The 27070-nt window shown below is 38.1% G+C and overlaps 1 protein-coding gene across 1 annotated transcript; it reads left to right on the forward strand.

Annotated features, from left to right (window-relative positions):
- The first annotated feature begins 24643 nt into the window (after positions 1 to 24643).
- LOC111908763 (uncharacterized) lies at positions 24644 to 26050 on the forward strand. The gene is made up of 3 exons (XM_023904571.3): positions 24644 to 25197; positions 25506 to 25673; positions 25760 to 26050. The coding sequence occupies exons 1-3, from the start codon at positions 24712 to 24714 to the stop codon at positions 25943 to 25945; spliced, it is 840 nt and encodes a 279-aa protein (XP_023760339.1). The 5' UTR covers positions 24644 to 24711; the 3' UTR covers positions 25946 to 26050.
- Positions 26051 to 27070: the final 1020 nt, after the last annotated feature.

Consider the following 27070-nt stretch of genomic DNA (forward strand, 5'->3'; position numbering starts at 1 on the left):
AAATGGCTTTTAACCCCATTATTTGTTGTTTTCTTCCTAGGCAACTAGGAATCTGTAACAGCCCGGATCTCCAGGTATTTTATTGTTTTAATATTTTGAGTTTTGAGAAGGGACTCGGCGAGTTGGAGCTCAGACTCGCCGAGTAGGGTCGCGATTCTGGACGCGGGATTCGTTCGGACTCGGCGAGTCCAGGATATGGACTCGGCGAGTCCACGCTGTTTAATGAAACCCTAATTTCTCGGGTTTGGGACCTATTTAAATGGCCTTATGGCCGTCTTTTGCATCCATCATTCCATAGAGAGATACCCTAAAAGTGCTTTAGCGATTTGAGAGTGAAAGGAGGCATTTCTTGACATTTGTGTGTTGTTTAGCAAAGAAGAAGGAGGCTCTAGCCAAGAGGAGACAAAGGGGACTGCTATTTGGTGGATTGGAAGCTTGACCCTTCAATCTAAAGGTATAATTTCGACCCATCTCCTGTTTTGTGAAGTATAATCGATTTTAGGGTTTCTTGTGGCTTTGTTGAGTTGATTTGATGGCCAAATAGTCCCATGCTAGTGATGAGACTTCGGATCTGGATCCATAGAGGTCCAGAGAGCCTCATCCTTCAAGCTTTATAGAGAGCAATGGAGGTCATGACCTTGTATAGTGAGATTTGTTGAAGATTCTTCATAATTAGTCATATAGAGGTTGTTCATGCATCAAGACTGGGACTTTACGTGATGAATCAGTCTAGGAGGGCCAGATCTATGAATTGTTGGAGTAGATCTGACCTTAGAAGCAAGTTTGGGTGATTGCATGGAATGGACTCGCCGAGTCCGATGAGCAGACTCGGCGAGTAGCTTGAAGATTGCCTTGGACCGGCCAGTGAGTGGTCCAGACGAGTCAGGAGTTGACCCAGTGAGTCAGGGCGAGTTGGAGAGGATTGTCATGTGGTCTGAGTCGAGCTGGGACTCGCCGAGTCGTTCTTGAGACTCGGCGAGTTGAGTCGGGGTGGCCCCGCGATTCTTCCAGGTGGAACTCGTCGAGTCAGGGGGGAGTACTCGACGTGTAGAAAGGGAATCCTAGAGAGTTGGTGAGAACGTCTAGACTCGCCGAGTTGCCGTGTGCACTCGCCGAGTCCGGTCAAAGTTGACCGTTGACCGTTGACCTGTGTTGACTTCTTAGGGGTAGTCAACCTTAGAGATAAAAAGTGTTAATTAGAGCCTTGTGATGTTATAGGAGGATTAGAGCTCGGAGGATCGAGCACGAGGGATTTCCAGGGGTCGTGAGATACCGAGACACGCGAGGTGAGTCTTCTCGCTATACTTTACCTGGAGTCGGTAATCAGAGTTATGTGTTAGTGTATGTATGTTATGTGCATGTTATGTGTTGTACTGCATTATTTCTATGTGATCTATGCTGTGCATGTTTATAGAGTTGGAACCGGAAGGTTCATAGAGTTAGAACCTGAGGGTTCACAGAGTTGGGTGCACGGACCCATAGAGTTATGGCCTCGAGTGGCTAATATGTGTTTTATGTGTGGTATTTTGGGGAACTCACTAAGCTTTGTGCTTACAGTGTTAGTGTTGTTGTTTCAGGTACTAGTGATGACCGTGGGAAGGCGCCGGCTTGATCTGTACACACGTGGAGGAATTTGATATAATTATGTGATCTTGGGATTTGTATGATACATATTGGAATTTGAAATTGATGTTTTATTTAATTAAAAGAGAAATGTTTTTATAAATTGTGAAAAATAAATTTTAAAATTTTCGGTGTTACAAGTTGGTATCAGAGCCTTGGTTTGAGGGATTCGAGTACACCTTCGGGCGTATTTGAACTCAAACTGAGGATTTGAGATGTATTTTCCAAAAAGAGTAAAAGATTTTCGAAAAACGCAGAGCAAGAGATGTGTGTACGATCAGTCAGCGCCCGAACGGTGATTTCCCAAAATACTTTTTTTTATATATTATGTGATATTCATATTGATATGATGTATCCGCATGCTAGAGTAGGCTAGGTATTGCTATTAGGACTAGAGTGGCCTGATGTGTGATGCCTTGGCCTAGGGAGAGGTGAGCTGCTATGAGATGCTTGAGAGTGAGTAGGTAGCAGCAAGGGACTTATGAGAGATCTATTAGAGAGTAGTCTATGCATGATAAAGTACTTGAGACCTGGGATCCGAAGAGAAGGACTTGGAGTGTATTCTGGTGCGGTGCGGACAGTAGTATTGGGCCCGTACTACTGGAAGCACCGGAACGGTGTGCAGCCCAAGTCAGAATCTTTGGAATGCCAAGAATCAAGGAGAAAAGAGTTGTCGAGTGTGAGCATACTCGTGTGGATTCTAATTTATCGTATGTTGTATTTCATAGGTAGATCATGGTGAGGACACGTTTGATGCCCGAGAGCAGTGGTACCAGTGAGGAGGAGATCCGCCGGATCATTCAGGAGGAGGTGGCTGCGGCCATCAGGGCAGAGATACCAGAGATGTTTGGGTCTATAAAGACCACCTTGATTGAGACGTTTGATGAGCGCTATGCCGCTCTTTCTGAGGCTGCTGCTGCAGCGGCTACCGCAGCGATTGCTGCTGCGAGGCCGCAGGGTGGGGATGCGTTGCTGTTCCGTGAGTTCAGCAACACGAAACCACCGGAGTTTGATGGTACTCAGGATCCGGTAGCAGCTATGAGGTGGATATCTGATATTGAGGGGTGTTTCTTCACTTGCTCGTCTCCTGAGCATTTAAAGGTACGGTTCGCGCTGAACCAGCTTCGCTTGGGGGCGAAGGACTGGTGGAAGTTTGTGACAGCGCATTATTCGCCTGCTGAGCTTTCTGCGGTGACCTGGGAGAGGTTCACCACTATGTTTCGGGATGAGTACGTTCCCCAGGTGGAGAGGGAGCGTTTAGCACAGGAGTTTCTGACCCTCAAGCAGGGTACTGAGTCTGTTACAGCGATCACGAGGATGTTCCACGAGAGGGCGATGTTCTGCCCTGAGCACGTGTCCACTGAGCAGGCACGTATGAGCCGCTACTTGAGCATCTTGAGGAGGGATATTCGGGAGTTCGCTGCGAACTCCTCGTACCGGACATTTGCCGAGCTTCAGGCAAATGCCCGGAAGAGGGAGATTGAGCTTGAGACTCAGGCCAGGGAGGAGGCGGAGTCTCAGGGGAGGGATCGGCGACCGGCATTGTCGCAGCCGGCCGCCAAGCGGGCCAAGCCTGCTGACCCCCGACCAGGGAGCCTGAAGGGCCGCACTTGCGGAAAGTGCGGCAAGGGTCATGACGGAGTCTGCCGAGCAGGGTCTTGCTACAAATGTGGCAAGGAGGGGCACATGGCCAAGGACTGCCCCAAGGGGTTTGCAGTGTGCTTTCACTGCAACCAGACTGGACACCGGAAGGCCGAGTGTCCGCAGTTGCGCAGAGGATCTCAGGGGTCTGCTCCTGCCGCCACCAGAGTTACAGAGAGTCGGCCTGTGAAGGCCGAGACGCCGAGAGCTCGAGGGAGAGCTTTCCAGTTGACTGCGGAGGAGGTCCGCGCCGCGCCCGATGTCGTGGCTGGTATGTTTCCTTTCGTGTATTTATTTTGATATATGATGTTATGCTTATATTATGTTATGTGTAGGTACTTTTCTTGTGAATTCCGTACCTGCTTTAGTGTTATTTGACTCGGGTGCGAGTCGGTCTTTTGTATCTTTGGCCTTTAGCCAGCATATCAGTGCTAGTCGTGAGGCACTGAGTCGGCCTCTGAGAGTCTCCATAGCTGATGATAGAGTGATTTGTGCCACAGAGGTTTTCCGGGGATGTGTGTTAGAGATCTTCGGGGTTGAGTTTCCGATTGATCTGATTCCTATTGCGATGGGCGATGTTTGTGTCATTGTGGGCATGGACTGGTTGAGCCGATTCGGCGCGATTATCGACTGTGAGCGTCAGCTGGTGACTATACGAGACCCTAGTGGGGGAGTTCTTTCGGTGTACGGTGAGGGTACCCGTTCGGGATCATCCTTTTGTTCGGCCGCCAGGGCGAGGCAGTGTCTGCAGCAGGGCTGTAAGGGTTTTGTGGCGTATGTGATGGATACGCGAGCGACTTCCGTGAGACCGAGTTCAGTTGGGGAGGTACCGGTGGTATGTGAGTTTCCTGATGTTTTTCCCGAGGAGCTGCCGGGAGTACCTCCTGTGAGGCAAGTAGAGTTTGGTATTGATTTGGTTCCGGGGGCTGCGCCTATGGCTAAGGTGCCTTATCGTCTTGCACCTCCAGAGATGCAAGAGTTATCCTCACAGCTTCAGGAGTTGCTGGGGAAGGGATTTATTCGGCCGAGCAGCTCGCCGTGGGGAGCACCTATTCTGTTTGTCAAGAAGAAGGATGGTTCACACCGGATGTGTATTGATTACCGGGAGTTGAACAAGCTGACGGTCAAGAACCGTTACCCGTTGCCGAGGATCGACGATTTATTTGATCAGTTGCAGGGGGCATCTTGGTTTTCCAAGATCGATTTGAGGTCGGGATATCATCAGGTGAGGGTGCGAGATGAGGACGTTCAGAAGACAGCTTTCAGGACGCGTTATGGGCATTATGAGTTTGTGGTGATGCCTTTTGGGCTCACCAATGCCCCGGCGGTGTTCATGGATCTCATGAACAGGGTATGTAGGCCGATGTTGGATCGGTCGGTGATTGTATTTATCGATGATATTCTGGTGTATTCGAGATCTAGGGATCATCATGAGGAACATTTGAGGGAGGTCCTTGGGGTACTGAGATCGGAGAAGCTTTATGCCAAGTTCTCCAAGTGTGATTTCTGGTTACGGGAGGTCCAGTTCCTAGGACATCTCGTTAACCAGGAAGGGATTCTGGTCGATCCGGCCAAGGTTGAGGCGGTGATGGGTTGGGAGGTGCCAAAATCACCCTCTGAGATCAGGAGCTTCCTTGGATTAGCAGGGTATTATCGGAGATTTATCAAGGATTTCTCCAAGATCGCAGTGCCGCTCACCAGGTTGACCCGGAAGGGTGTTGCATTCTCATGGGGTCCCGAGCAGCAGACCTCGTTTGAGACACTTCGCCAGAGGTTGTGCGAAGCCCCGGTATTAGCTCTCCCGGAAGGGATGGAGGATTTTGTAGTATATTGTGATGCATCGATTTTGGGGTTGGGTGCGGTGTTGATGCAGAGGGGTCATGTGATAGCATATGCATCGAGGCAGCTGAAGCCTCATGAGACGAGGTATCCCACGCATGATCTAGAGTTGGGGGCAGTAGTGTTCGCCCTCAAGATTTGGCGCCACTACTTATATGGGGTTCGATGTACGATATACACGGACCATAAGAGCCTGAAGTACTTGATGGATCAGCCCAATCTAAACATGCGTCAGAGGAGGTGGTTAGATGTGGTCAAGGATTATGATTGTGAGATCCTGTACCACCCGGGCAAGGCCAACGTGGTGGCCGATGCGTTGAGCCGCAGGGCGGAGAGCACTCCTTTGCGTGATGTATGTTTGAGATTGACCATGATAGCTCCGGTATTGGAGGCCATTCGTGGGGCACAGGCCGAGGCTGTGCAGCCGGAGATGCAGAAGAGGGAACGGGTCGTTGGTTTGGTTTCAGAATTCGTTACGGATGGGCGTGGGCTTATGACTTTTCAGGGTCGGATTTGGGTACCGTTCGTGGGTGGTACGCGCGCTTCCTTGATGGAGGAGGCTCATCGGTCGAAATTTTCGATCCATCCGGGGGCTACGAAGATGTATTTGGATTTGAGGAGAGAGTATTGGTGGCCCTGTATGAAGAGGGACGTCGCATGGTTCGTTGAGAGGTGCTTAACCTGCCGTAGGGTTAAGGCCGAGCACCAGAGACCGCATGGCAAGTTGCAGCCATTGGAGGTTCCCGAGTGGAAATGGGAACAGATCACTATGGATTTCATCACCAAATTGCCGAGAACTGCCAAGGGAGTTGATGCAATTTGGGTGATTGTGGATAGGTTGACGAAGAGCGCTCACTTCCTTGCCATCAGTGAGAGTTCTTCAGCAGAGAAGTTGGCAGAGTTATATGTGAGAGAAGTGGTATCTCGGCATGGGGTGCCGATCTCGATTGTTTCAGACCGTGATGTGCGCTTTACTTCCAGATTCTGGAAGAAATTTCATGAGGAGTTGGGTACTAGATTGCATTTTAGTACAGCATATCATCCCCAGACAGACGGTCAGAGTGAGCGGACGATTCAGACGCTTGAGGACATGCTTCGGGCATGTGTGTTGGATTTTGGGGGTAGCTGGGATGCGTATCTACCCTTGGCAGAGTTTTCCTACAACAACAGCCATCATTCGAGCATTGGTATGCCACCCTTTGAGCTGTTGTATGGTAGGAGGTGTCGGACCCCCATTTGCTGGGGAGAAGTTGGGCAGAGAGTGATGGGCAGTACCGAGATTGTGCTTCGGACGACAGAGCAGATTCAGCAGGTCAGACAGAGGTTATTGACCGCCCAGAGTCGACAGAAGAGTTATGCAGACAGACGCCGGTCCGAGCTTGAGTTTCAGGTCGGCGACTTCGTTCTCCTGAAGGTCTCTCCTTGGAAAGGAGTGATACGATTCAGGAAGAGGGGCAAGTTGGGGCCCCGGTATATTGGGCCATTTCGAGTGATTGCGAGGGTAGGCCGGGTAGCCTATCGTTTGGAGTTGCCAGCAGAGTTGGGGCAAATCCACGACACTTTTCATGTGTCGCAATTGAGGAAATGTATTGCCGATGAGTCGGCAGTAGTTCCATTAGAGGATATTCAGGTGGATGCGAGCCTGAATTATGCCGAGAGACCAGTAGCCATCAGAGATCGGAAGATCAAGGTTCTGAGGAACAAGGAGGTACCTTTGGTGTTGGTTCAGTGGCAACACCGGAAGGGATCAGAGATGACCTGGGAGCCGGAGCGCGAGATGCGGGCTCAGCATCCGGAGCTATTTTAGAGCGAGACTTCGAGGGCGAAGTCTAATCCTAGTGGGGGAGAATTGTAATAGCCCGGATCTCCAGGTATTTTATTGTTTTAATATTTTGAGTTTTGAGAAGGGACTCGGCGAGTTGGAGCTCAGACTCGCCGAGTAGGGTCGCGATTCTGGACGCGGGATTCGTTCGGACTCGGCGAGTCCAGGATATGGACTCGGCGAGTCCACGCTGTTTAATGAAACCCTAATTTCTCGGGTTTGGGACCTATTTAAATGGCCTTATGGCCGTCTTTTGCATCCATCATTCCATAGAGAGATACCCTAAAAGTGCTTTAGCGATTTGAGAGTGAAAGGAGGCATTTCTTGACATTTGTGTGTTGTTTAGCAAAGAAGAAGGAGGCTCTAGCCAAGAGGAGACAAAGGGGACTGCTATTTGGTGGATTGGAAGCTTGACCCTTCAATCTAAAGGTATAATTTCGACCCATCTCCTGTTTTGTGAAGTATAATCGATTTTAGGGTTTCTTGTGGCTTTGTTGAGTTGATTTGATGGCCAAATAGTCCCATGCTAGTGATGAGACTTCGGATCTGGATCCATAGAGGTCCAGAGAGCCTCATCCTTCAAGCTTTATAGAGAGCAATGGAGGTCATGACCTTGTATAGTGAGATTTGTTGAAGATTCTTCATAATTAGTCATATAGAGGTTGTTCATGCATCAAGACTGGGACTTTACGTGATGAATCAGTCTAGGAGGGCCAGATCTATGAATTGTTGGAGTAGATCTGACCTTAGAAGCAAGTTTGGGTGATTGCATGGAATGGACTCGCCGAGTCCGATGAGCAGACTCGGCGAGTAGCTTGAAGATTGCCTTGGACCGGCCAGTGAGTGGTCCAGACGAGTCAGGAGTTGACCCAGTGAGTCAGGGCGAGTTGGAGAGGATTGTCATGTGGTCTGAGTCGAGCTGGGACTCGCCGAGTCGTTCTTGAGACTCGGCGAGTTGAGTCGGGGTGGCCCAGCGATTCTTCCAGGTGGAACTCGTCGAGTCAGGGGGGAGTACTCGACGTGTAGAAAGGGAATCCTAGAGAGTTGGTGAGAACGTCTAGACTCGCCGAGTTGCCGTGTGCACTCGCCGAGTCCGTCAAAGTTGACCGTTGACCGTTGACCGTTGACCGTTGACCTGTGTTGACTTCTTAGGGGTAGTCAACCTTAGAGATAAAAAGTGTTAATTAGAGCCTTGTGATGTTATAGGAGGATTAGAGCTCGGAGGATCGAGCACGAGGGATTTCCAGGGGTCGTGAGATACCGAGACACGCGAGGTGAGTCTTCTCGCTATACTTTACCTGGAGTCGGTAATCAGAGTTATGTGTTAGTGTATGTATGTTATGTGCATGTTATGTGTTGTACTGCATTATTTCTATGTGATCTATGCTGTGCATGTTTATAGAGTTGGAACCGGAAGGTTCATAGAGTTAGAACCTGAGGGTTCACAGAGTTGGGTGCACGGACCCATAGAGTTATGGCCTCGAGTGGCTAATATGTGTTTTATGTGTGGTATTTTGGGGAACTCACTAAGCTTTGTGCTTACAGTGTTAGTGTTGTTGTTTCAGGTACTAGTGATGACCGTGGGAAGGCGCCGGCTTGATCTGTACACACGTGGAGGAATTTGATATAATTATGTGATCTTGGGATTTGTATGATACATATTGGAATTTGAAATTGATGTTTTATTTAATTAAAAGAGAAATGTTTTTATAAATTGTGAAAAATAAATTTTAAAATTTTCGGTGTTACAGAATCTCCATATTTGTGGGTGCCACTGCTATTTCCGTTAGCAAGTGGTGGGATATTCCTAACTCTGGCATATTGGGTAAACCCCACAATATCTAAACCCTAAACCCTAAACCCTAAACCCTAAACCCTATGGTTTCTTCGGATAAAGTATCAAGAATTCTCTATACATGTATACAGACTTGTAATTTTTTTGGGATTAAAATTACTATTGGGAGGTGAAATCAATGTTTTTATAAGTATGCACACCAAGTGTTTGTGCTTTTGCCTCTATGAAATCAATAATTCCTCTGCCTTTACCAAGTCTACGTGCAATATGCATACCTTCTTATTTGCCCATTTAGTCCACTCCTGCAAATGGTTCTGAAGCTTATGTACCCTTGGAACCAGTTATATAAATTTTTTCATCTTTTTAGCACGTGAAATCCATTTGTCATATGGGTTGGTTGAAAAACTAGGATTGGAAGAAACAGTAACATCATTTTGTTTTGGTGGGGTTGAAAGAGATAAATCATGTACAGATTTCATCATGTAATCTTATGGTAGTAGCAATCTTCCTACATTACCAAAAACTAATAATACCCATAATAACCTTCTTACGTTGTTTGCAGCATCTCAAATTGAGTCATGCCTTTCAAACCCACCAATGTAAATTCACAAAATGATGTTGGCAGATTTGTTACTTTCATGTATTTACAATTTGATTAACATGTTGGTTGATTTCTTTATTTAATCAAATAACAAATATAATGTGAAAAACTTTATGTTGTACACCAGATGAGGAAAAGAAAAAAAAAAGCTATATGTAGCCTTCATACACCATACAATGCTACAGGTTGTTTGATTGAATTTTGTCTTTTTTTACTTATTGCATCATATGCATCATATGCCTTCTAAATATGTTAAATACAAATTTACTCCCTTGAATTTATATTTACCCATGAAGTCTTCTATTGAATTATTTTTCTAGTCGTTTGATCATTTGTTTTACTAATGGACACCATCTTTTTTGTATAATGTGACAATTAATTAACGATTAAGGTAATAATATTATGTCTTTTAAGTGAATAATTTTCTTTTTTATGGGATATGATCAGGAAATGGCACGACTTAGTCTAACTATAAGCAAACATAAAAAAGTATAAGTCAAATAGTCGTTACATTTTGGAATGAAGTTATGAAAAATGTTACATGGTTTTTTTTATCACGGTATGCAAGTTACTACAAATATATAGGAGTGGTAAATCACGTATCAAAAACATATCGACGAATGTGGATCGGCAAGCAATATTCTATAAATACGCTTACAAAAGCGACACTACATGCATATCACACCTTAGGATGACCCGCAGATGTTTAAAAAAGTTATGTGAAACGCTTCACACATTAGGTGGGTTAAGAACAACTAGACATACTGATATTGATGAGCAACTTGCCATATTTCTTCACATTATTGCACATAATGTGAAGAATCATGTCATGATAGGTCGTTTCCAGCGTTCGGGAGAAACAATTAGCAAAATTGTCACCAGAGTTTGCAATGCGGTGAAAAGGTTGCATCCACATTTGCTTAAGAAACCCGAACCTGTTACAGAAAACTCTACAGATCAAAGATGGAAGTGGTTCAAGGTATAAGTACTCCTTATAAAAATTTCAATTAGTACACGAGTTGCTTGATATGACATAAAACCATTTTTTGTATTTCCTTTAGAACTGTCTAGGAGCTTTAGATGGAACACACATAACGTGCTTAGTGCCACTTAAAGACAAGCCTAAATACAGGACAAGAAAAAATGATATTGCCACAAATGTCTTAGGGGTGTGTTCACAAGATATGCAATTTATCTATGTTTTACCGGGATGGGAGGGCTCGGCTGCAGATGGTAGAGTGCTTCGAGATGCCCTACTTAGGCCACATGGATTGAAGGTCCCGAGACCAGGTATGTAAAATAATTGGTTTTGTAGATAACTATTAGTTATTAATTATTAGTTACACTGACTATACTACATATATAGGTTATTATTTGGTAGATGTTGGTTATACAAATGGTGAAGGTTTCTTAGCCCCGTATAGATGTCAAAGATATCATTTGAATGATTGGTGTGTTGGACACAAAACAACTACACCTAAAGAATTATTTAACATGAGACATTCATCTGCGAGAAATGTTATAGAAAGATGTTTTTGTATTTTGAAGGCAAGATGGGGAATTTTAAGGGACAACTCATATTATCCAATTGATCTAAAAAATAAGATTATAATGGCATGTTGTCTTCTTCATTATTATATAAGGAAGGAAATGACAATTGATCCAGTTGAGAACCGATTTGAAGTAGACGAGGGAACCGGAGATGTCGGCGGTGGAGACGATGATCATATCACTTATGTGGGTGTATCAACCGAGTGGACTACATTTAGAAACAACTTAGCGCAAACTATGTTTGATTCTTGGAATACTACACATTGATCCTTCCTCCTTTTGTTATGTTTATCATTTACTATGAACGAATTTGTGCCACATTTGTTATTTTTAATAATGAACTTTAATTTGTTTTGTCTAGTTATATTTGTTATATATATGGTTGGGTATTGTTTTTATTGCATTCATTGTTTCGTCTAATTTTTTTTGTTTATAATTGTAGGTGTGATGGAAAAAGGCAGAAACTATCGCAACTGGACAATAACCGAAGATGCCAAGATTGTGGAAGCATTGGTAAATATGATGAACATGGGAGGTTTTAAAGCTGATAATGGTTTTAAATCTGGATACTTACAATAACTAGAAACTGCATTGAAGGAAAAAAAATTCCTAACTCTGGCATATTGGTTAAACCCCACATTGAGTCAACGATCAAAACCATGAAAAAAGATTGACAAGTCGTTTATGATATGGTGAATGGTACGAACACTAGTGGTTTTGGCTATGATAGCTCCACTCATTCTGTAATAGTTGAACTAGCGGTTTGGGATTCTTAGATACAGGTATATTATTAAATTTTTTTTATATATTTGTTACTTCTTAATTATTTTATATTATAATTTAATGTGCTAACCTTTTATTATACAAAATAGGTTCATAAAGAGGCAGGAAAATGGAGAAATAAGATATTTCCTCATTACGAGGATTTATGTATCATCTTTGGGAAGGATAGAGCTCAAGGGAATAAACCCAAGGATTTTGCCCAAATGGAAGAAGATGCAAACAATGAAGAACAATCTGAACAAATAGAAGGTGGTTTTGAAGAACAAACCACAGAAAATGAAGATTCTCCAAACATAGGCTCAAAGAAGAGAAAAAAAAAGTTGATGATGTTATTAAGGGAATAACTATTGCAGCTAACCTTCTTCGAGAAAAGCTTGAAAAAGCAGCAAATAGCATGAATCAAGCAATACTAGGAGAAACAGAAGTACAAAAAAAGCTTCGATGGTGATTCCTGAAATTTCAAAGATGCAATCATTGAGTGCCTTGGATAGGTTCAAAGCAAGTAGGAAAATAATGCGTGATCCGGAAACCGTGTTAAGTTTTTGGAATTTGGAAGGATAAGATCGGGAGGATTTTGTGAGGTTCATGTTGGAAGAGTGATATCATTATGAACTAGGTATCCAGACATTATTTTCAATATTGCTTGGTTAATTTTTTTTTTCTTTTTTTAATTTTAGATTGGTAATAATGAATGACATTTGTTGCTTTATATTATATATATAATCGGTTTATTTGTTTTTAAAAAATATTTTTATGATTTTTATGTGTTTGATGAAATACAAGTTAGTTATTTTTTAATTTATATTTTATAGAAGAGTTCAATAAAAGAATGTTGTAATTATATAAAATTTTGCTATGTTTATTATAAATATGAATAAGGTACAAAAAAAAATCACTACAAAGTGTATTTTTGTCAAATTACTAAAATCATTTTCCAATTCCTTTGGCAATCAACAAACAAAATAGAAAACAGATTTCATTCCATGTCAACCAAACGCATTTATGTTTCTGGTACAATCAAATTCCAATTCCTCCAGATTCCAATTCCTTTGACAGATTCCATTCATTTCAAAAACATTCTTCAAAACAAACGCAACCTTAAGGTTTTTACCTTTTGAAGTGGATTTAATAATGCAAAAGGGTTTTTCCCCATTATTTGTTGTTTTACTCCTAGGAAACTAAGAATCTCCACCTCGTTGGGTGTCACTGTTGTTTCTATTAGCAAGTTGTGGGATATTTACCTGTCAGTACACGGGCTTGAGTACGTCATCCTTAGACTGTACTACTTTTGGGTTAGTTGTTTCCTTTTTTATGATAAAAACAACCATTTATTGATCTTTTGGTTTTTCCTAAAGATTTTTGATGTCCGGTTTATCCCAAATAAATGGATTTTTATCCTTTAATGTGGAAATTAAGGGATCTAATTATATTTGTTTTGGATTTAGGTTTCTTGCATATTATTTGAATATCTTTAAAATAAAAGGAATCGACGGCAAACGGTTTAGCAATTTTCCTTCAGAATTTGCTTTGCATGTCGGTTTGATCCCGGTTTTCTTAAGGTTCTTTCCTTTTAAAGTGGTTCTTATCGTTTTGCAAATGGGTTTTAACCCCATTATTTGTTGTTTTCTTCCTAGGCAACTAGGAATCTCCATGTTTGTGGGTGCTACTGCTATTTCCGTTAGCAAGTGGTGGGATATTCCTAACTCTGGCATATTGGGTAAACCCCACAATATCTAAACCCTAAACCCTAAACCCTAAACCCTTAACCCTAAACCTTAAACCGTAAATCCTAATCCCTAAACGCTAAACCCTAAACTCTAAACCCTATACCCTATGGTTTCTTTGGATAAAGTATCAAGAATTCTCTATACATGTATACAGACTTGTAATTTTTTTGGGATTAAAATTACTATTGGGAGGTGAAATCAATGTTTTTATAAGTATGCACACCAAGTGTTTGTGCTTTTGCCTCTATGAAATCAATAATTCCTCTGCCTTTACCAAGTCTACGTGCAATATGCATACCTTCTTATTTGCCCATTTAGTCCACTCCTGCAAATGGTTCTGAAGTTTATGTACCCTTGGAACCAGTTATATAATTTTTTTCATCTTTTTAGCATGTGAAATCCATTTGTCATATGGGTTGGTTGAAAAACTAGGATTGGAAGAAACAGTAACATCATTTTGTTTTGGTGGGGTTGAAAGAGATAAATCATGTACAGATTTCATCATGTAAACTTTTGGTAGTAGCAATCTTCCTACATTACCAAAAACTAATAATACCCATAATAACCTTCTTACGTTGTTTGCAGCATCTCAAATTGAGTCATGTCTTTCAAACCCACCAATGTAAATTCACAAAATGATGTTGGCAGATTTGTTACTTTCATGTATTTATAATTTGATTAACATGTTGGTTGATTTCTTTATTTAACCAAATAACAAATATAATGTGAAAAACTTTATGTTGTACACGAGATGAGGAAAAGAAAAAAAAAGCTATATGTAGCCTTTCATACACCATCACGTGGGAAGAAAAAAAAGAATTAAATACTAATTTTATGATAAAAATACATTAAAATCTATTGAAGTAGAATGTGTATGGAATTATTCACAACCATACAATGCTACAGGTTGTTTGATGAATTTTGTCTTTTTACTTATTGCATCATATGCAACATATGCCTTCTAAATAGGTTAAATACAAATCTACTCCCTTGAATTTATATTTACCCATGAAGTCTTCTATTGAATTATTTTTCTAGTCGTTTGATCATGTGTTGTACTAATGGACACCATCTTTTTTGTATAATGTGAAAATTAATTAACGATTAAAGTAATAATATTATGTCTTTTAAGTGAATAATTTTCTTTTTTATGGGATATGAGTAGGAAATGGCACGACTTAGTCTACCTATAAGCAAACATAAAAAAGTATAAGTCAAATAGTCGTTACATTTTGGAATGAAGTTATGACAATTGTTACATGGTTTTTTTATCACGGTATGCAAGTTACTACAAATATATAGGAGTGGTAAATCACGTATCAAAAACATATCGACGAATGTGGATCGGCAAGCAATATTGCATAAATACGCTTACAAAAGCGACACTACATGCATATCACACCTTAGGATGACTCGCAGTTGTTTAACAAAGTTGCGTGAAATGCTTCACACATTAGGTGGGTTAAGAACAACTAGACATACGGATATTGATGAGCAAGTGGCCATATTTCTTCACATTATTGCACATAATTTGAAGAATCAGGTCATGATAGGTCGTTTCCAGCGTTCGGGAGAAACAATTAGCAAAATTGTCACCAGAGTTTGCAATGCGGTGAAAAGGTTGCATCCACATTTGCTTAAGAAACCCGAACCTGTTACAGAAAACTCTACAGATCAAAGATGGAAGTGGTTCAAGGTAAAGTACTCCTTATAAAATTTTCAATTAGTACACGAGTTGCTTGATATGACATAAAACCATTTTTTGTATTTCGTGTAGAACTGTCTAGGAGCTTTAGATGGAACACACATAAAGTGCTTAGTGCCACTTAAAGACAAGCCTAAATACAGGACAAGAAAAAATGATATTGCCACAAATGTCTTAGGGGTGTGTTCACAAGATATGCAATTTATCTATGTTTTACCGGGATGGGAGGGCTCAGCTGCGGATGGTAGAGTGCTTCGAGATGCCCTACTTAGGCCACGTGGATTGAAGGTTCCGAGACCACGTATGTATAAAAACTGGTTTTGTAGATAACTATTAGTTATTAGTTATTAGTTACACTAACTATACTACATATATAGGTTATTATTTGGTAGATGTTGGTTATACAAATGGTGAAGGTTTCTTAGCCCCGTATAGATGTCAAAGATATCATTTGAATGATTGGCGTGCTGGACACCAACCAACTACACCTAAAGAATTATTTAACATGAGACATTCATCTGCGAGAAATGTTATAGAAAGATATTTTTGTATTTTGAAGGCAAGATGGGAAATTTTAAGGGACAACTCATATTATCCAATTGATCTAAAAAATAAGATTATAATGGCATTTTGTCTTCTTCATAATTATATAAGGAAGGAAATGACAATTGATCCAATTGAGAACCGATTTGAAGTAAACGAGGGAACCGGAGATGTCGGCGGTGGAGACGATGATCATATCACTTATGTGGGTGTATCAACCGAGTGGACTACATTTAGAAACAACTTAGCGCAAACTATGTTTGATTCTTGGAATACTACACATTGATCCTTCCTCCTTTTGTTATGTTTATCATTTACTATGAACGAATTTGTGCCACATTTGTTATTTTTAATAATGAACTTTAATTTGTTTTGTCTAGTTATATTTGTTACATATATGGTTGGGTATTTTTTTATTGCATTCATTGTTTCGTCTAATTTTTTTTGTTTATAATTGTAGGTGTGGTGGAAAAAGGCAGAAACTATCGCAACTGGACAATAACCGAAGATGCCAAGCTTGTGGAAGCATTGGTAAATATGGTGAACATTGGAGGTTTTAAAGCTGATAATGGTTTTAAATCTGGATACTTACAATATCTAGAAACTGCATTGAAGGAAAAAAATTCCTAACTCTGGCATATTGGGTAAACCCCACATTGAGTCGAGGATCAAAACCATGAAAAAAGATTGACAAGTCGTTTATGATATGGTGAATGGTACGAATACTAGTGGTTTTGGCTATGATAGCTCCACTCATTCTGTAATAGCTGAACCAGCGGTTTGGGATTCTTACATACAGGTATATTATTAAATTTTTTTATATATTTGTTACTTCTTAATTATTTTATATTATAATTTAATGTGCTAACCTTTTATGATACAAAATAGGTTCATAAAGAGGCAGGAAAATGGAGAAATAAGATATTTCCTCATTATGAGGATTTATGTATCATCTTTGGGAAGGATAGAGCTCAAGGGAATAAAGCCAAGGATTTTGCCCAAATGGAAGAAGATGCAAACAATGAAGAACAATCTGAACTAATAGAAGGTGGTTTTGAAGAACAAACCACAGAAAATGAAGATTCTCCAAACATAGGCTCAAAGAAGAGAAAAAAAGTTGATGATGTTATTAAGGGAATAACTATTGCAGCTAACCTTCTTTGAGAAAAACTTGAAAAAGCAGCGAATAGCATGAATCAAGCAATACTAGGAGAAACAGAAGTACAAAAAAAGCTTCGATGGTGATTCCTGAAATTTCAAAGATGCAATCATTGAGTGCCTTGGATAGGTTCAAAGCAAGTAGGAAAATAATGCGTGATCCGGAAACCGTGTTAAGTTTTTGGAATTTGGAAGGATAAGATCGGGAGGATTTTGTGAGGTTCATGTTGGAAGAGTGATATCATTATGAACTAGGTATCCAGACATTATTTTCAATATTGCTTGGTTAACTTTTTTTTTTCTTTTTTTAATTTTAGATTGGAAATAATGAATGACATTTGTTGCATTATATTATATATAATCGGTTTATTTGTTTTTAAAAAACATTTTTATGATTTTTATGTGTTCGATGAAATACAAGTTAGTTATTTTTTAATTTATATTTTATAGAAGAGTTCAATAAAAAAATGTTGTAATTATATAAAATTTTGCTATGTTTATTATAAATATGAATAAGGTACAAAAAAAAATCACTACAAAGTGTATTTTTGTCAAATTACTAAAATCATTTTCCAATTCCTTTGGCAATCAACAAACAAAACAGAAAACAGATTTCATTCCATGTCAACCAAACGCATTAATGTTTCTGGTACAATCAAATTCCAATTCCTCAAGATTCCAATTCCTTTGACAGATTTCATTCCTTTCAAAAACATTCTGCAAAACAAACGCAACCTTAAGGTTTTTACCTTTTGAAGTGGATTTAATAATGCAAAAGGGTTTTTCCCCATTATTTGTTGTTTTACTGCTAGGCAACTAAGAATCTCCACCTCGTTGGGTGTCACTGTTGTTTCTATTAGCAAGTTGTGGGATATTTGCCCGTCGGTACACGGGCTTGAGTACGTCATCCTTAGACTGTACTACTTTTGGGTTAGTTGTTTCCTTTTTTATGATAAAAACAACCATTTATTGATCTTTTGGTTTTTCCTAAAGATTTTTGATGTCCGGTTTATCCCAAATAATTGGATTTTTATCCTTTAATGTGGAAATTAAGGGATCTAATTCTATTTGTTTTGGATTTAGGTTTCTTGGATATTATTTGAATATCTTTAAAATAAAAGGAATTGATGGCAAACGGCTTAGCAATTTTCCTTCAAAATTTGCTTTGCATGTCGGTTTGATCCCGGTTTTCTTAAGGTTCTTTCCTTTTAAAGTGGTTCTTATCTTATTGCAAATGGGTTTTAACCCCATTATTTGTTGTTTTCTTCCAAGGCAACTAGGAATCTCCATGTTTGTGGGTGCCATTGCTATTTCCGTTAGCAAGTGGTGGGATATTCCTAACTCTGGCATATTGGGTAAACCCCACAATATCTAAACCCTAAACCCTAAACCCTAAACCCTAATCCCTAAACCCTAAACCCTAAACCCTATGGTTTCTTTGGATAAAGTATCAAGAATTCTCTATACATGTATACAGACTTGTAATTTTTTTGGGATTAAAATTACTATTGGGAGGTGAAATCAATGTTTTTATAAGTATGCAAACCAAGTGTTTCTGCTTTTGCCTCTATGAAATCATAAATTACTCTACCTTTACCAAGTCTACGTGCAATATGCATACCTTCTTCTTTGCCCATTTAGTCCACTCCTGCAAATGGTTCTGAAGCTTATGTACCCTTGGAACCAGTTATATAATTTTTTCATCTTTTTAGCACGTAAAATCCATTTGTCATATGGGTTGGTTGAAAAACTAGGATTGGAAGAAACAGTAACATCATTTCGTTTTGGTGGGGTTGAAAGAGATAAATCATGTACAGATTTCATCATGTAATCTTTTGGTAGTAGCAATCTTCCTACATTACCAAAAACTAATAATACCCATAATAACCTTCTTACGTTGTTTGCAGCATTTCAAATTGAGTCATGCCTTTCAAACCCACCAATGTAAATTCACAAAATGATGTTGGCAGATTTGTTACTTTCATGTATTTACAATTTGATTAACATGTTGGTTGATTTCTTGATTTAACCAAATAACAAATATAATGTGAAAAACTTTATGTTGTACACGAGATGAGGAAAAGAAAAAAAAAGCTATATGTAGCCTTTCATACACCATACAATGCTACAGGTTGTTTGATTGAATTTTGTCTTTTTTACTTATTGCATCATATGCATCATATGCCTTCTAAATATGTTAAATACAAATTTACTCCCTTGAATTTATATTTACCCATGAAGTCTTCTATTGAATTATTTTTCTAGTCGTTTGATCATGTGTTGTACTAATGGACACCCTCTTTTTTGTATAATGTGACAATTAATTAACGATAAAAGTAATAATATTATGTCTTTTAAGTGAATAATTTTCTTTTTTATGGGAGACGAGCAGGAAATGGCACGACTTAGTCTAACTATAAGCAAACATAAAAAAGTATAAGTCAAATAGTCGTTACATTTTGGAATGAAGTTATGACAATTGTTACATGGTTTTTTTATCACAGTATGCAAGTTATTACAAATATATAGGAGTGGTAAATCACGTATCAAAAACATATCGACGAATGTGGATCGGCAAGCAATATTGCATAAATACGCTTACAAAAGCGACACTACATGCATATCACACCTTAAGATGACCCGCAGATGTTTAACAAAGTTGTGTGAAATGCTTCACACATTAGGTGGGTTAAGAACAACTAGACATACGAATATTGATGAGCAAGTGGCCATATTTCTTCACATTATTGCACATAATGTGAAGAATCAGGTCATGATAGGTCGTTTCCAGCGTTCGGGAGAAACAATTAGCAAAATTATCACCAGAGTTTGCAAAGCGGTGAAAAGGTTGCATCCACATTTGCTTAAGAAACCCGAACCTGTTACAGAAAACTCTACAGATCAAAGATGGAAGTGGTTCAAGGTATAAGTACTCCTTATAAAATTTTCTATTAGTACACGAGTTGCTTGATATGACATAAAACCATTTTTTGTATTTCGTGTAGAACTGTCTAGGAGCTTTAGATGGAACACACATAAAGTGCTTAGTGTCACTTAAAGACAAGCCTAAATACAAGACAAGAAAAAATGATATTGCCACAAATGTCTTAGGGGTGTGGTCACAAGATATGCAATTTATCTATGTTTTACCGGGATGGGAGGGCTCAGCTGCGGATGGTAGAGTGCTTCGAGATGCCCTACTTAGGCCACATGGATTAAAGGTCCCGAGACCAGGTATGTATAATAATTGGTTTTGTAGATAACTATTAGTTATTAATTATTTGTTACACTAACTATACTACATATATAGGTTATTATTTGGTAGATGTTGGTTATACAAATGGTGAAGGTTTCTTAGCCCCATATAGATGTCAAAGATATCATTTGAATGATTGGCGTGCTGGACACCAACCAACTACACCTAAAGAATTATTTAACATGAGACATTCATCTGCGAGAAATGTTATAGAAAGATGTTTTTGTATTTTGAAGGCAAGATGGGAAATTTTAAGGGATAACTCATATTATCCAATTGATCTAAAAAATAAGATTATAATGGCATGTTGTCTTCTTCATAATTATATAAGGAAGGAAATGACAATTGATCCAATTGAGAACCGATTTGAAGTAGACGAGGGAACCGGAGATGTCGGCGGTGGAGACGATGATCATATCACTTATGTGGGTGTATCAACCGAGTGGACTACATTTAGAAACAACTTAGCGCAAACTATGTTTGATTCTTGGAATACTACACATTGATCCTTCCTCCTTTTGTTTTGTTTATCATTTACTATGAACGAATTTGTGCCACATTTGTTATTTTTAATAATGAACTTTAATTTGTTATGTCTAGTTATATTTGTTATATATATGGTTGGGTATTTTTTTATTGCATTCATTGTTTCGTCTAATTTTTTTGTTTATAATTGTAGGTGTGGTGGAAAAAGGCAGAAACTATCGCAACTGGACAATAACCGAAGATGCCAAGCTTGTGGAAGCATTGGTAAATATGGTGAACATTGGAGGTTTTAAAGCTGATAATGGTTTTAAATCTGGATACTTACAATATCTAGAAACTGCATTGAAGGAAAAAAATTCCTAACTCTGGCATATTGGGTAAACCCCACATTGAGTCAAGGATCAAAACCATGAAAAAAGATTGACAAGTCGTTTATGATATGGTGAATGGTACGAACACTAGTGGTTTTGGCTATGATAGCTCCACTCATTCTGTAATAGCTGAACCAGCGGTTTGGGATTCTTACATACAGGTATATTATTAAATTTTTTTATATATTTGTTACTTCTTAATTATTTTATATTATAATTTAATGTGCTAACCTTTTATGATACAAAATAGGTTCATAAAGAGGCAGGAAAATGGAGAAATAAGATATTTCCTCATTACGAGGATTTATGTATCATCTTTGGGAAGGATAGAGCTCAAGGGAATAAAGCCAAGGATTTTGCCCAAATGGAAGAAGATGCAAACAATGAAGAACAATCTGAACAAATAGAAGGTGGTTTTGAAGAACAAACCACAGAAAATGAAGATTCTCCAAACATAGGCTCAAAGAAGAGAAAAAAAGTTGATGATGTTATTAAGGGAATAACTATTGCAGCTAACCTTCTTTGAGAAAAACTTGAAAAAACAGCGAATAGCATGAATCAAGCAATACTAGGAGAAACAGAAGTAAAAAAAAAAAAGCTTCGATGGTGATTCCTGAAATTTCAAAGATGCAATCATTGAGTGCCTTGGATAGGTTCAAAGCAAGTAGGAAAATAATGTGTGATCCGGAAACCGTGTTAAGTTTTTGGAATTTGGAAGGATAAGATCGTGAGGATTTTGTGAGGTTCATGTTGGAAGAGTGATATGATTATGAACTAGGTATCCAGACATTATTTTCAATATTGCTTGGTTAACCTTTTTTTTTCTTTTTTTAATTTTAGATTGGAAATAATGAATGACATTTGTTGCTTTATATTATATATAATTGGTTTATTTGTTTTTAAAAAATATTTTTATGATTTTTATGTGTTCGATGAAATACAAGTTAGTTATTTTTTAATTTATATTTTATAGAAGAGTTCAATAAAAAAATGTTGTAATTATATAAATTTTTGCTATGTTTATTATAAATATGAATAAGTCACAAAAAAAATCACTACAAAGTGTATTTTTGTCAAATTACTAAAATCATTTTCCAATTCCTTTGGCAATCAACAAACAAAACAGAAAACAGATTTCATTCCATGTCAACCAAACGCATTTAAGTTTCTAGTACAATCAAATTCCAATTCCTCAAGATTCCAATTCCTTTGACAGATTTCATTCCTTTTAAAAACATTCTGCAAAACAAACGCAACCTTAAGGTTTTTACCTTTTGAAGTGGATTTAATAATGCAAAAGGGTTTTTCCCCATTATTTGTTGTTTTACTCCTAGGCAACTAAGAATCTCCACCTTGTTGGGTGTCACTGTTGTTTCTATTAGCAAGTTGTGGGATATTTGCCCGTCGGTACACGGGCTTGCGTACGTCATCCTTAGACTGTACTACTTTTGGGTTAGTTGTTTCCTTTTTTATGATAAAAACAACAATTTATTGATCTTTTGGTTTTTCCTAAAGATTTTTGATGTCCGGTTTATCCCAAATAATTGGATTTTTATCCTTTAATGTGGAAATTAAGGGATCTAATTCTATTTGTTTTGGATTTAGGTTTCTTAGATATTATTTGAATATCTTTAAAATAAAAGGAATTGACGGCAAACGGTTTAGCAATTTTCCTTCAAAAATTGCTTTGCATGTCGGTTTAATCCCGGTTTTCTTAAGGTTCTTTCCTTTTAAAGTGGTTCTTATCTTATTGCAAATGGGTTTTAACCCCATTATTTGTTGTTTTCGTCCTAGGCAACTAGGAATCTCCATGTTTGTGGGTGCCACTGCTATTTCCGTTAGCAAGTGGTTGGATATTCCTAACTCTGGCATATTGGGTAAACCCCACAATATCTAAACCCTAAATCTTAAACCCTAAACCCTAATCCCTAAACCCTAAACCCTAAACCCTATGGTTTCTTTGGATAAAGTATCAAGAATTCTCTATACATGTATACAGACTTGTAATTTTTTTGGGATTAAAATTACTATTGGGAGGTGAAATCAATGTTTTTATAAGTATGCACACCAAGTGTTTCTGCTTTTGCCTCTATGAAATCAATAATTCCTCTGCCTTTACCAAGTCTACGTGCAATATGCATACCTTCTTATTTGCCCATTTAGTCCACTCCTGCAAATGGTTCTGAAGCTTATGTACCCTTGGAACCAGTTATATAATTTTTTTCATCTTTTTAGCACGTGAAATCCATTTGTCATATGGGTTGGTTGAAAAACTAGGATTGGAAGAAACAGAAACATCATTTTGTTTTGGTGGGGTTGAAAGAGATAAATCATGTACAGATTTCATCATGTAATCTTTTGGTAGTAGCAATCTTCCTACATTACCAAAAACTAATAATACCCATAATAACCTTCTTACGTATGATTTGGCGAGGTCAAATCATACGAGGTGATCATGAAATGTCGACTATAAACAATCTATGGTTTTGGTATGCATCTTTTGGCATGGTGGGGTCAAACAATGATATGAATGTGTTAGGTGTTTCACTGATATTCAATGACATTCTGCAGGGTAAAGAACCTAATTTACCGTATGTTGTGCATGGAAATAAATACAAGTTTGGGTATTACTTTGGAGATGAGATATATTCGGAGTATGCTACATTTGTCAAATCATACACATATCCACAAGATGAAAAAGTAAAACTGTTCAAGCTAGCACAAGAATCGACAAGGAAGGATGTTGAACAGGTACCTTGGAGATGGGGTATACTCGGAGTATGCTACATTTATCAAATCATACACATATAAACAAGTACCTTGGAAATAGGATATATTCAAAGTATGCTACATTTATCAAATTTTACACATATCTACAAGATGGAAAAGTAAAATTATTCAAGTTAGCAAAAGAATCAACAAAGAAGGATGTTTAACATGCTTTTGGTGTGCTTTAAGAAAATGCCACATAATAAAACACCCGATACGATCAAATGATAGGGCAAAAATAAATAAGGCAATGACTGTTTGTGTCATTTTACATAATATGAAAATAAAAGATAATGGTTAGACTATTTGTATGTATAATATGAACAATTTACTTCCTCCACTTGTACAAATACAAGTTGCCATTATGGAATACTACACGAGAGTTTTGAATTTTTTTATTTTTAATTAGACTATTTATTTTTTAAAAAGATTATATTTATTTTAATTATGTAATTAATTAATTTTTGTTTTGTATAATTTTAATAATGTAATATTATATTAAAATAATAATAATAATAATAATAATAATAATCCCTATTCTAATAAATGAATAGTTTTAATCTATTTTTGTCAAGTGTCATTCTAATACAACTTCTTATTAATATTATGTCATGTGTCATGTAGATATATTAAACAACTTATTTCAAAATTCAAATTTATATTTTCTAATTATATGTTAAATTTGAAGTTTTAATAACTATAAAATTTTGATATATCCCTTAATTAATAATTTATTTAAAATGACTTATTTAAAATCACTGATTAATAATTATAATTTTTTTTTTATAAAAATTTAATTAATTTTATAACCGTGATTTTCACGGGTTATAAACCTGTAGTAATAATAATAATAATAATAATAATAATAATAATAATAATAATAATAATAATAATAATAATGTGGGGTTGAAGTAAATATTCTGTGAGGAACGATGTAGTGGACTAGACTCCTTCCGTTAGTTTATGAGGTTGATTTACATCCAGTCATCCATATGATAATGGAGATGAGAAAATCGATCCATATGGTTACTATCTGGGGGAATGCAGATACGCGGGTTACCCATTACTTTGGACTGCTGCCATCCAGTGAACGTGGTGGAGGCTGCCGTTACCATTTCCGATGTTGTCTATAGCCCCATTTATGCTGCTGCTTTTTCATCCACCAAAATCAAATACCCTCCAATTTACAGTTACAAACCAATACCCCTTGGAGCGACTTCACGAATTTCAGTACCTTTCGCTGCATCCTGTTCCAAGGGAGATTCCGGCGAGTCATTGAACGATTGCAGCGATACTGACTTGCAACAAGTGTCCGAACCACCTCCCACTGGAGCTGATGATATTGAGGTTAAGATAGAAAAATTAAGCAAAAACCGAAGGAGAATCCGGTCCAAGGTAGCCGTCGAGGCCAGTCTCGAAACCATTTGGGGCATCCTGACCGATTATGATAGGCTGGCCGACTTCATCCCTGGTCTCGCTGTAAGCCAGGTGCTTGATAAAAAAATTAATTTTGCCCGTCTTCTTCAGGTAACTCCAATTTTGGCTTGATCCTGGTATATATTCTTACTCTAATCAAGGCCTTTACGTTGGATTTGATCAAACCATATGTAAACACTAAACCCCAAAATAGGATCATTACTAAATTAGTCAGCAGGACACACGATGTTGTTGATACTAATAGTCCTAGCCTAGGTAACACATTACGTTTTTTCTTGAGTTGAAGGACTGGTGAGTAACTTTTTAGAATGGTTTTATTTATTATGGCAAATGACAGGATATAGCAACCTACTTTACTCTTTTTACCAATATAAGCAACATACTTTATATCTTCATAGATTGGGGAGCAAAAACTGGCATTTGGTTTGGTTTTCAATGCTAAAGGCATTGTTGATTGTTATGAAAAAGATTTTGAAAGGCTTCCATGTGGTCAAAGGCGTGATATAGAGTTTAAAATGATTGAGGGTGATTTTTCACTCTTTGAAGGGAAGTGGTCTATTGAGCAGGTCAGGCCTTTCCATATATCTTTTTAGTTCCTTTCCTTATGATGGTTTTGATTTTGAAATGAAATGTGTATTTATTAATGGTGCAGTTGACTGATGAAAAGAGGTTTGACCAACAGTATCATACAACTCTTTCATATGCAGTTGATGTGGAGCCCAAAATGTGGTTGCCTGTTCAACTTGTTGAAGGCCGGCTTTGTAAAGAGATAAAAATGAACCTTTTCTCCATCAGAGAAGTAGCACAAAAAGCATCTGATAATATTTCTTCTTTTTAGTGTCTGAAAAATTCTTTTGTCTTGGTTTGTTTTAGCTTTCAATGTAGTTTTGTAAACTTGTTCTATTGTTAGTGAAAGAAATTTTGTTTATGGTGCTTAAATAAAGCAACCGTGTACAAAATTCTACTAATGCCTGCTTTGTAATGATAAATAGATGATTTTAGGCTAAGTTGCACGGAAACGGATACGGCAACGAGAAACGGATACGGAATGAAAACGGGAAACAGCAAAACTCAAAAATTCAAGATACGGATACGACAAAGATACGTCAATATAAAACTATTAAAAAACATGTATATATATTAAATAATTACAACATCCTCCTGCTTCATGTGTAAATTACTTAATGTTTACTGATATAATTTCAATATTAATCAATAGGATGACGAAAATATAATTTTCTAATATAATATCTAAAGGACTAAAAGCGTATTTAGGTAATTTCCCAGAAATCAAAAACGTAATTAAGCAATTTCCTAGAGGCAATTTCCTGAAAATCAACAGGATACTATAAAAAGAAAAAACTGTGAATCCTCTCTTGGAGTATCTCTTCCTCGTTGACTGGCCGTTTACCTGAAAGTCTTAACCAGGGAGTAAACGATTGGAATTAACCAAGGAGGGCGATTAGAATTAATCCAGGGAGGTAGCGATCGGTTTAGGGTTGTAGTTGTAGGGTATTATTGATTACTATAGCCCATTACTCCATTAGCCTTTTTTTACTTGAAAAGCCCATGCAAAACAAAAAAAACATTTGGAAACTTTGTGGAAACTTACCAGAAACGTTTCTGGATTTGCCGATACGTCCAGGAAACGTTTCCCGCCGTTTCCCCCAAGTTTCCGTTTCCCCCACGTTTCAGATACGGGTACGGCTCCCTTATTGACGTTTCCATGCATCATAGATTTTAGGCATGTGACTTGACAAATCATCAATTTTATAAGTTGTTACATACTTCACAACCTGTATTCATATTCAAGTATTTAGTGATCAATTCCCTCAAAATGGCTTATCTACATTTGACTTGGGTAGCAATGATGTATTTGTTGCCAGAACTTTTTATTGCTTGTAATGGTAGTTAGCTATGGATGATCTGATCTGCATGTATTACATTGTAATAGGGGCGGTGC

The sequence above is a fragment of the Lactuca sativa genome, chromosome 9 (genome assembly GCF_002870075.4).
Source record: "Lactuca sativa cultivar Salinas chromosome 9, Lsat_Salinas_v11, whole genome shotgun sequence".
In the NCBI taxonomy this organism is placed as follows: domain Eukaryota; kingdom Viridiplantae; phylum Streptophyta; class Magnoliopsida; order Asterales; family Asteraceae; genus Lactuca; species Lactuca sativa.

What these genes read in the sequence shown, in the direction of transcription:
- LOC111908763 (XM_023904571.3), top strand. Translation starts at nt 24,712, where the DNA reads ATGCAGATACGCGGGTTACCCATTACTTTGGACTGCTGCCATCCAGTG. An exon ending in ATTTTGCCCGTCTTCTTCAG is followed by an intron (nt 25,198 to 25,505) that starts GTAACTCCAATT and finishes ATATCTTCATAG; the next exon opens with ATTGGGGAGCAAAAACTGGC. An exon ending in GGAAGTGGTCTATTGAGCAG is followed by an intron (nt 25,674 to 25,759) that starts GTCAGGCCTTTC and finishes TTAATGGTGCAG; the next exon opens with TTGACTGATGAAAAGAGGTT.